Source organism: Spinacia oleracea, chromosome 5 (assembly GCF_020520425.1).
Source record: "Spinacia oleracea cultivar Varoflay chromosome 5, BTI_SOV_V1, whole genome shotgun sequence".
Taxonomy (NCBI): domain Eukaryota; kingdom Viridiplantae; phylum Streptophyta; class Magnoliopsida; order Caryophyllales; family Amaranthaceae; genus Spinacia; species Spinacia oleracea.
In genome coordinates, this window is record NC_079491.1 from 124,780,644 (window position 1) to 124,792,205 (window position 11,562).

General features: G+C 39.4%; 1 protein-coding gene across 1 annotated transcript; it reads left to right on the forward strand.

The window, feature by feature from the left end:
• Positions 1-6,939: 6,939 nt before the first annotated feature.
• Positions 6,940-8,465, forward strand: LOC130461842 (centromere-binding protein 1-like). Its single transcript, XM_056830079.1, has 4 exons — positions 6,940-6,979; positions 7,281-7,442; positions 7,493-7,776; positions 8,073-8,465. Exons 1-4 carry the CDS (start codon positions 6,940-6,942, stop codon positions 8,463-8,465), a joined length of 879 nt encoding a protein of 292 aa, XP_056686057.1.
• The last annotated feature ends 3,097 nt before the right edge of the window (positions 8,466-11,562 follow it).

An 11,562-nucleotide genomic window follows, 5' to 3' on the forward strand; every position in this document is an offset into this window, starting at 1 on the left:
CCTCCATTAAAGGACCAATAGCCCTGTATTGTGATAATAACGGAGCTATTGCACAGGCAAAAGAGCCTAGACACCACCAGAGAGTCAAGCATGTACTTCGTAGATTTCACCTTCTACGAGAGTTCGTTGAAAGAAAAGAAGTCGAGATAAGCAAAATTGGAACTGATGACAACATATCAGATCCATTAACTAAACCTCTGCCGCAAGCGAAGCACAACTCGCACACTGCAGCTATGGGAATCAAGCATATTGGAGAATGGCTTTGATGTCTCTGTTTAATGTTTTAAAGTTTTAGAGTTTAAATCTTTGTAAAACATTATTGGTTAATCATTCACAATAAATGAAAGGAATTCATTTTTCCATTTAATTTGTGGTTTATTAAATGATGAGTCCCTTCAACTTGACGATATATTCAAGATAGACTGTCAGGACCAGTCCTGTGACTAAGAAATGTCTATCAAGTGAACTTGAATGTCAAAGGTTGAAAATGGTCCCTAATCGGAGTTTTCTATAAAATTGGACGCATAGAAAACGTTAGACGATTAGAATGCAAGATGACTAGTAGTTCTGTTTCTTGAACTATGTGGACATGGCAATGTCATAATCATTTGCATAGATACTTACTTTGGGAAGACTAGTATCGGACAAGACCTATGAAACTTTACTGTAAGAGATGAAAGTCTGTCATAAGTAAATTTCATTAAATTATTAGACACTAAATCCTCAATACCTGAGTGATTTGAGATTACTTGTTTGAGAACTGGTTGCTTTGACGTTGACCAACCGTCGCACCGTAAAAGGAGGCTATAAAGGCAACGCTCAGGTAATCACCTATCAAACGAAGTCTAATCTCAAGATCGCAAGATTGGGATTGTCCTCCCATAAATCGGGATGAGATGCTTAAAAGTTGTACAAGGCCACTCGGAGAGCTAGAAACTGTGAAATGCATGGCCGTGCTCGGATGAATCATAGGCTATGATTATCTGTTTATTTGATCAGTTGAACTCTGAAACCGAGGAACACCTCTGGACATAATAAGGATGACAACTCTTACCTTATGTTCAAGAGCAAGCATCGAGCGACAAAGGAATTAGGAAATGCACACTTGTCCCTAAGGACAAGTGGGAGACTGAAGGAAATAATGCCCTTGGTCCAAGTATGCATTCTATGTTAAGTCTAATAAATGCGGTTCAGTATTAATTAACAAGTTAATAATTCAGTGAGATCAAGTGAGCTGAATGCCTAGCTAGAGGCCGCTTCAGTTCAAGTGGAATTAATGATATTAATCCACAGCTTACTCTTGACTGAACCCGTAGGGTCACACAAATAGTACGTAAACGGATCAAGTATTTAATGGCATTAAATACTCCATCTATGAATATTCGGAACCGACGGATCTTGGTTTCAGTGGGAGCTAAGATCGTCACAGGCAAGAAATGAATACTCCGGAAACGATGATATTGCCGGAAACGGAAATATGGATCGTATCGGAAATATGAATATTATCCAAGTCGTAGATGTTGCCGGAAACGGAAACATGGTACGTATCGGAAAATATTATTGGAAATGGAAATATTACCAGAATCGGAAATATTGCCGGAAACGGAAATATTGTCAGAATCGGAAATATTACCGGAATCGGAAAATAATTCCGGAAACGGAAATATTAAATATTTGTTCGAAACGGAAATTAATTCCGGAATCGGAAATATTAAATATTGTTCGTATCGGAAATAGATTCCGGAAATGGAAATTTAATCGGAAGCGTATCGTACGAATTAGCATCGGACGAGGCCTGCCGGACGAAGGCCCAGCACGAAGCCAGGCCATCGCCCAGCAAGCACGCACGCCACAGCCCAGCGCGCACAAGGCCGCGCATGCGTGGGCCGCGCTGCGTGGGCTGCTGCTCGCATGCGTGGGCAGCCCTTGTGGCTGCCGTGTGTGTGTGAGTTTGAGCTCATGCGAGATTCCTGAATCTGCAAGAGTCAGTGTATGATTAAATGTCTATTCCTATTGGATAAATTGATTAAGTAGAATTCATGTAGAATTCTAATTCCAATTAATTCGCATCCTACTAGGATTACGATTCCTTTTCCATAACTCTATAAATAAAGGCCTAGGGGTCATAATTTATACACAAGTTTCAAAGTATTCAAAAGTGAGTTTTTGAGAGAAAATTCAAACACCCATCTTGCCCCAAAAGTGCCGAATTTTCTGAGTACCTTAAGGGCGATTCTAGTTGGTCAATCTTAAGGCGGATCCGGACGTGCTGTGGACTTTCTACGGAGGGACGACACTTGGAGTCCTAAAAGACTTGTTCTTGTTCGGTTCGGGCGCAGCTAGGGAAGGCACGCAACAAAGAGTATGCATCTAATTATGCTATATGATTATGTGTAAATAATATGTTTCCTGGGTTAATGGTTGTTTCCGCATGATCTATGTAAATGTCATATGTATCATAACCTAACACCCTCTATACATGGAGGTCTCTAGAATACTCTCCCTAATCTGTACAGCAAGGTTCTAGATCCTTCCCATCTAGAACCATCATCATCCAAGCAAGCTACACACTTCCGGACCCATCTAGAAGCTTCTGGTGCACTGTCGTGCATAGCTGCTGCAAACCGGGCCCATCCGGGCCTCAAACCCAAAAACTGGCCCAACCATTGTCTTCATTGGGCCAAAATACATGGGACCCCCAAGTTTCAGCCTATTTGGATATCGTTTGGTCCCCAAACGACCCACTATCCGAGGGACCATCGCGTTGCCCGATGGTGCTCAACGGCCTTGCCGCCACCCTTGGCGGTGCACCGCGTTGCCTTGCAATGCTTGTTGCCTTGCATGCTGCCACATGTGATGGTGTGGGAGGCCATCCGTGACAGGTTGCCTTTAAAAAAATTAACCATAATACTATGAATGGTAGACTTTACTAGATCATAAAGCGATTGGTAGCCTTTAGGGAAACATTCGTACGTTATCTGAAGTATGATATATATGAGTTTTAGCCTTTTGGACAGACATTAACTTGTACCTTCACGTCATCACATATAATTAAGTTATTGACTAATTAAATAAATAATATCGCCAAATAATATATATGTAGTTCTCAAACTCCCCTAAATTCAGTAATTTTTGAGGATTTCAATTCCACTGTCTCGATACTTCTTAAACTCCCTAGAAGAATCAAAGGAGGTCTTCTGAGACTCTACCCGCTAGAGTCCTGGAAATCTATAACCAGGGAAAATCGGTAAATTCAAGGCAATTAAAATCTGTGGCCCCCTCCCGTTTTCTTTTCCCTTGTATTTCTCATTCTCTCTCTAGATTTCTGGTTGAAAATTCAAAATTTATTTTGTTTTCCTTTTAATTTAATTGGACAAAAAATTAGGCAACTGTAAATTTGTAATAAATTATGTAATTTAATTTTTACACTTTAATTTTCACCCTCTCTCTCTCTCTCCAGAAACTTACCAGTGAAGCATTTCGTCATTCTCGTTCTTCACTTCCAGCATTTCGTCTCCCGCTCGTTTGTTCTCCCTCCAAAATCGGATACCTGAAAGGCTTAACCGCCTCCCATTCAATAATTTCCCCTCAAAAGCTTAATCGTCGTTCTTCATAACTGCCGTCACTGTTTTATATATAGTGGAGGTGCTATTTTGGAAACAACTGCAACACAATTTTTCTGGGTTAAGAGGGAGGAAGTTTGATAGTTATTTACTTGTCATTTCAGGTAAAGATTTAAGCTTTAATAAATAATCTTTGATAGTTATTTTTTTAGGATTCTGTTTGTTTAGATTCAAGGGATAATTCCGAATTTGGTTAATATATTTATGATTTAATTAGGGTTATGATCTATTTAGGGTTTGAACTTCTGGAATGTTGATATATTTTGTTAGATTTCTGGACTTAATGATATGTGGCATTTTTGAAATTAATTATTTATTGTGTTATATTTGAAATTACTAAAGAATCGTTATTTGAATTTGGGTGTTTTATACGATTTAATTCTAGGCAATGGGGTTATTAAGTTGGTATGAACATATAAGTTTATGTGAACCCAATTATTATGTAATGACGAGGTCTTAAAACTGTCCTTTTATTCAATTGTAATTTGTCCTTTTGTTTTCATTTTGTGTTTAAATGGTGTTGAATTTCTCAAAATGGTAATTAGTCAATATAAATGGTAATTAAAAAGAGGAAACTTTATGTTGTTGGGAGTAAAAAATTTGTGTTGTTAGGAGTAAAAACTTTGTGTAGTTAGGAGTAAAAATTCATAGAGAGTTTGGTTATGTTTTGGTTATTTTCTCATATATTGTTGATTTGTTTGGTATTCACTATTTGTTCTAAATGTTTCAAACCCTGAAGTTAATTGTTAGTTTGGTAGGTTGCTTTTATTCAGTTTATTATGTGTTTTGTATTCGCTGAATCGTTATTTAGTTGTACTTTGATGGCCCCTTGTAATTTCAGGATGGTCTTCAAAAAGGGTCACACCGGATCAAATAAGCAATGGGTGAGTGTTGTTAAGTGTGGATGAATTAATTGTTGATAGTTGTTAAAATTGGTCCAATATATATTTTGGTGTTACTTAAACCTGAATATGTTTGTTCATTACTTGATCATGAATATGTTTTCGTATTAGCAGAAATTTTTAATGAATGAAGTTGTTAAGGATAAGGATAATCCTCCCCAGGTACCCGGCACTAGTAACTGTAAGAAGTATACGGAACCGGTAATTCAAGAAGACGATGAAGATTACGAGGAAGACCCCATTGGTTCAGGGGATGATAGTGAAGATACAACATATGAAGCGGATGGTGAAGAATTAGAAGACGAAGAAGAGGAAGACGAAGAGTATGTTACATCTTCTGAAGATGATGTGGGTGGTAAGTCTAAGATGAAAAAGCAGGGCAGGAAAAGGGCTGATGCTAAAGGAAGGCGTGTTTCTGATGATGTAGAGCAGGATGATGAATGTTATGATGATCAAGATGAGGATGCTGGTGGTAAGTCTAAGATGAAAAGGCGCAGTAGGAAATATGCTAATCCTAAGAGCAGGCGTGTAGCTGATGATGTTGAGGAGGATGAAGAAAATGATGATGAAGAGGATGACGAGGAAGATGAAGAAGCTGATTTACATAGAGTGATGAAGAAGCATCCGAAGCATCCAGGACATAATGTTCGGCGGGGTTATCCAGAAGATGAAGAACATGGGTTGAAGAAGAAACATTTTGAAGGTGATTAGGAAGAGGCGTTGGGGTGATACTGAAGATGAGGAAGAAGAGGGGAAGCCTGTGAAGAAGAAGTTAGTACTGAAGAATAAGGTTAGGAAAATTGAGGATAAAGAGCGTAGAAAAGGAAAGTCGCCTCTTAAAGAGACGAGAATAACTAAGAGAGGGAAGAAAAGGAGAATATTTCTGCCGGTATGATTGATATTTACACTATAATTATACTTGATATTTATAATATTATTATATATGATTCACTATTTTATTAACTAATATGTTTAATAATAAAGTAAGGATTGTTTTTGTACTCTTTGTTCAAGTTCAATCCCCCAACATCCAATGTCTAGGGGTGAATATGCCAAGTGTCACGACGTTGTAGTTGCGACCCAAAGGGCTAATTGTGACCGCAATGTATATTCTAATATTGTTAAATGTCTTGAGATTATGTGATTGTGGGTAGTAGATATATGATTTTTGTACTGAGATCCTTATTTTATGACATGTTTGTAGCAACCGAGTGTTATATGTCGCACTGATGCTTTCTCAAAGATCATTGCTGGATTTGATGATTTTAGAAGAGCCTGTGTGCAAAGAATAGGGTTTGGAGGATTGTTGGATTTGAAAATTTCCAAGCTTCTGAGGCAGCTTTGTTATTGGTTGATGACCAGATTGGACGGAGTCAACAGTTATCTGGTAGGTGATGACGGGCATGTGTAGACGATCACACCTGCCCATTGGGAATTTATCTTCGGTTTGAAGAACATCGAGCTTCCTGCTCCTAAAAAGGATTCTGATTTGCCGCATGGGAACGCTCTAGTTTATGCAGTCAAGCATGGTGAGAAAAACCCTGCAAACACCAAGACTACATTACCGATATCAAACGCAACCCGCGTGTTGTTAGGTCCCTTGGACAAGCATGGCAAGATTATGCCGCTCACACATCAACGTCAAAGAACTAAGTTCATGGAGAACTTCATGATTGTTCTAATGGGACAGATTCTTTGTTCTTCTACTGATGGTGCAAACATGTCGACGAAACTACTAGGTGCTGTATGTGTTGCGAAGGACGCGGAATCCTATAACTGGTGTAGGTTTTGTCACAAATGGCTGCTACACTATGCGATCACATGCCAGTGGAAGCTAGCAGTTCAGGGTTATGCGGCTGGGACTGGTGGTTGTGTCTTGTTTTTGTTGGTAAGTACACCCCCGAAATTTGATAATGTTCTCATAATTACTCTTCATTATTTATTAGTTTTCCATTTATGACAGATATTTTATCTTGACCGGTTATGTCGGCTTCCTGTCCGTTGGGACGAGTTCCCTAGAATAAAAGTATGGACTGAAGAGGAAGTGGAGAAGGTGAAACATCAAGATAGGAAACCTAGTGAAGACTATGGGAGGTTACCGGTGTGTATTCTCCTGTAATCATTATATGTGGTGTGTGTTGTTTATAATTTAATAATGTTTATATCCTTGTTTATTTCAACAGACGGTTGATGTTGTATACCAGGAGCCCCATCCTCTATATGGCAGAGAAGAAAGAAGGCCCATGGCAGAAGCGGTTGCTGATTTTGTATGAGTAGCAGTAGTTTGATGTCATGTTATCTATCCTTGTATATGTTGATCTTTGGAAATAAAGGACGATACCAGTTTAGCTCTAGCTTTAGAAGGCTTATAATAATACCTTGGGAGGATTATGTAGTCCAATGACAATGAATGAATGGTGGTTCTTTCATTTAAGGACTGCTTAATCCCCCAAAGTATTATTGTGAAGTCTTTAAAAGCAGATGAACATAATAGTTGATTGCCATAAACACTTTGAGTGCCATGAATGTTGTTAATGAATTTTGGTACACTCGACTGTGTACCAAACAATAGTAAAGTAGGATAGTATATCACATTTTAGTAGTAAATAATGAGCTGTGAACGTGTACCAAACATTGTTTTTTAAATGATGGAGTAGTTTTTTAAATGATGAGTAGTATAGCCCCTAAATTCTTATTATTGTTATCATATAATATATTCAATTTTTTTATTTGTTTGGTTTTGCTTTGGTATTAGGTGATGGAAAGGATTGCCCCCGTACTGCAAAACCTCCGTGCCGTGATACGAGAACAACTAATCATACGGAGCTGGGGGGAAAGGATAGTGTTGCGAAAAAAGATCCCTCTGCCAGCAGTTCCCATCGTCAAATCAGCGATAATGCCTACATTAACGTGGACGGTGAGCCAATGGCGATGGATAAGTCTGTTAACAAGGTCCTGATGAGTTAGGAGGTTTCGTTGAATTGGATGACTCCGTGGAAGACAAGGTTCTGCCTAAGGAGAAAGAACGAGAGGCTAACAAATACCCAAGGGAGGCACTTGAGCAATTTCAAGACCCTGTGCAACATACAGTGCAACAAACAGTGGTAGATGAAGACCCTGTGCAACACACAGTGCATCAAACAGTAGTAGATGAAGACCCTGTGTTTGTGACTTTTCAGTCCGTGCATGTTCAGCAACTCGTGTTTGAGTCTTGTGAGTTTTTGCATGGTAATATTGTGGCGGCAGAGCAGGCACCACCACAACAAGTCGCCCCGAAGCCCGTGCAGACTAAGCATATGGAACAAGGGAAACCTTCGCAACAAGTGGCCCCATGGAACAAGTACAACTATAGCATATGGAGCCCGTACAGACTGAGCTTATGGAGGCAGCGCGGGCCCCACCACAACAAGTGGCCATGGAACAAGTGCAGCATCAGCATTTGGAGGCAGAGCAGAGCCCCCCACCACAACATGAGCCTATGCAGTAAGATCATATGGAGGCAGACCATGGACTACCACAACAAATGCCATAACATGAGCCTGTTCAGGACCCCGAGAACGACAACGAAGAAGATGATGAGGATGATGTTGTTAATGATGAGTTTGTTGATGGGAAACCCGGGGATCAAGGAAAACGCGGGGATGATGATGATGATGAGAATCAAGGTGATGGACCAAAAGGCGGTACAGCGGGTCCGGCTGCGGGTCAAGCTGAAGGGGAAGATAATACAGGGGGTGCAGGTCAAGGTGATGACCATGGTGCTGGTCATGGTTCCAATCCTGAAGATGAGGATGGTGCAGGTGAACTTCCACCACCTGTAAGCGATGGAACCGAGGACTGTAAAGCTGGTGCTGGTCAAAAAACAAAAACAAAGGCAGCAAGGCCTAAACCTAGTTCCAAACCCCGCACTGCGACAAAGAGGTCCCGTAAGCCTACTTAGAAAGAAATAGCAATGAGAACTCGTCAAAAAGGTATCAGATTAATGAAGGCAGACAGTTCTATTTTGAAGTATGTGGAGGCTTACGACCCCAAACGAAAAGCAGGGTACATCATAAAAACATATTTTAAGTTCTCTAAATTCTGAAAATTTCCTAATTGTGTGTTGTAATAACTAAAACGTTGTTGTTTTACAGAGGGGCTATGTTGATTGAATGTGATGGCAACGACGCAAACCAGGAGATGTGCTACTCAGTTGTTCATCCTAGAGCCTATGTGAATTCCCAGTACGTTCGCACAATTGTAAATCTCTACAACCGGGAGTGGGCTAATGAATTCCCAAAGAGTTGTCGCAGACTGATGCTTGACTCCATGTTCGCATTAAGTACTAATAGGTCTTAAATCTATGTTATGGTGTGTCAGTGTATTGACTGCTAAATGTGTTAGGTTATGATACATATAGATCATATGTAGTTCATGTGGAAAAACCATAAAGCCAGGAATCCAAATTAATTGCCACATAACAATTAGCATAATTTAGTACACATACACTTTGTAGCGTGCCCTCCCTAGCTGTGCCCGAACCGAATAAGAACAAGCGTAGGACTCCAAATGTCGTCCCTCCGTAGATAGTCCACAACACGTTCGGATCCGCCTTAGATTTAATTAACTAGAATTTCACCTAAGGTTCTATGAATAATTTTCGGATATTATGGCAAATAATATACTTAGTTTTAATCCTTAAAACTTGATGTATGATTGAAAATTATGTTGTCATAAATTTGTGAATGCCCTCACATATTTATAGAGTAGGAATATGGAATTGGAATTTTACTAGGACTCAAGAATCCTAACTCTTTTAGAATTAGACACTACTAGAAAAAAGACTTATGGCAACAACAATAAAGTGTTACTATAGCCCCAATAACTGTTGCAATTGGCCTATAGCAACAGTTTAAAAACCGTTAAAACTAGTAAATCGGAAAATTAATCTAATCCTAATCACTTAAGGATTCGATGTATGGACAAAATCCAACACGCACACAAGCACGGCCCACGTGCAAGCAGGCCATGCCCGCGCGCGAAGCCAATTCGCAGGCAGCGCACACGAGCTCGCTGACAAGTAGCCTTGGTGCTCGCAGCCTTGGCGCGCTGGGCCTCGCGTTGCCTTGGGCTGCTGTGACGCGCGCTGGGCTTGCTGGACGTGGGCCTAGCTTTGTGCTAGGCCTTTGTCTAGCAAGCTCGTCCAATGCTTAATTCGTACGGCGCGCTTCCGATTAATTTTCCGATTCCGGAATTTATTTCCGTTACGAACAATATTAAACATTTCCGATTCCGGAATTAATTTCTGTTTCGAACAAATATTTAATATTTCCGTTTCCGGAATTATTTTCCGATTCCGATAATATTTCCAATTCTGACAATATTTCCGTTTCCGGCAATATTTCCGATTCCGACAATATTTCCATTTCCGATAATATTTTCCGATACGTACCATGTTTTCGTTTCCGGCAACATCTACGACTTGGCTAATATTTATATTTCCGATACGATCCATATTTCCGTTTCCGGCAATATCATCGTTTCCGGAGTATCCATAATTTGCCTTTGACGATTTTTCAGCTCCCACTGGAACCGAGATCTGTCGATTCCGAATATTCATAAATGGAGTATTTAAATCCTTTAAATACTTTATCCGTTCACGTACTATTTGTGTGACCCTACGGGTCCAGTCACGAGTAAGATGTGGATTAATATTATTAATTCCACTTGAACTGAAGCGGCCTCTAGCTAGGCATACAGTTCACTTGATCTCACTGAATTATTAACTTGTGTAATTAATACTGAACCGCATTTATTAGACTTAGCATTAAATGCATACTTGGACCAAAGGCATTATTTCCTTTAGTCTCCCACTTTTCCTTAGGGACAAGTGTGCATTTCACTAGTAGAAAAAACCCTTATTGCAGCGGGCTTTTAGACCCCTGTTGCAGCGTACATCGTATGCTGCAACTGGGGGGCCTGCAACAAGTCTAAACTTGTTGCAGCGTACATTGTTCGCTGCGAAAAGTGTTTTTTTGCAGCGTACATATATTTGTACGCTGCAACAAGTGCGAAAAATTTGCCAAAATCATGACTTGTTGCAGCGTACAAATTGGTGTACGCTGTAAAAAACCCATCCTTTTGCAGCGAACATCTATTTGTACGCTGCAAAAGGTCATAATTTTTGCCAAATTTTACAGCCTTGTTGCAGCGTACATATACATATGTACGCTGCAACAAATCACTTTTGGCGGAAAAAATTTAATTTTATTTAGGGATAGCTAGAGTCCCTTGCACCAAATATAGAAACCTGTAACAACAATAATAATATCTCAAATTGTATAACAAATATAAAAACAATAACTGGTGTTTTGTATATATCATAAAACCAAAATACACGTACTACATTTAAATATATGTACGTCCCAATTTCAACATACACATACATTTTAATATAAAAGATTGTTCTATAACATCTAAACCAACTCGATCAAGCGCGCTCAGGCCAATAATAAGGCGCATTCCTCGGAGTATAGACCATTGCTCACGAACCACATCAATTTCCTCATTAGCATAAGGCGCATTCCTCGGAGTATAGACCTTTACAAAAACAAAAATTTGTAGGGAGCATTAGATTAAATGCAAATGAAATGTCACATTTTAACATTCAAGCAACTAAGAAAGAAATATCCCTAAAACTCTTGTAAATAGGATAAAACACGATGTAAAATATAGAGTTCCTAGTATCTTGTCTTGTAAAGTTTCTTCAGAAACTGGTTGTTAACTGTCTCCTTGGGTTGTTTACTTTTAAGAAGGATATAATACTCACTTACAACCAAGAAAAAAAGAAAGAAAAATAATGCTACATCTATCTTTGAAACGAATGAACCGATTATGGGGTTAGCTATGCAAGTCACTAAACTGGTTTCTCAGGAAAAGAAAGCTCCAATTCACAATTAGTGAAGGACTTCCAAAAGTCCCTGCTATAAATTTGAAAATTTTTAGTACCAAGTTCAAGTAAATATGAACATGTTCCTGCTGGTGTAAAAGTAAATATA

Coding starts and splice junctions, on each gene's coding strand:
- LOC130461842 (XM_056830079.1), top strand. CDS start 6,940: ATGGTGGTTCTTTCATTTAAGGACTGCTTAATCCCCCAAA. Junction 6,980..7,280: donor GGACTGCTTAATCCCCCAAA/GTATTATTGTGA, acceptor CTTTGGTATTAG/GTGATGGAAAGGATTGCCCC. Junction 7,443..7,492: donor TGCCTACATTAACGTGGACG/GTGAGCCAATGG, acceptor CTGATGAGTTAG/GAGGTTTCGTTGAATTGGAT.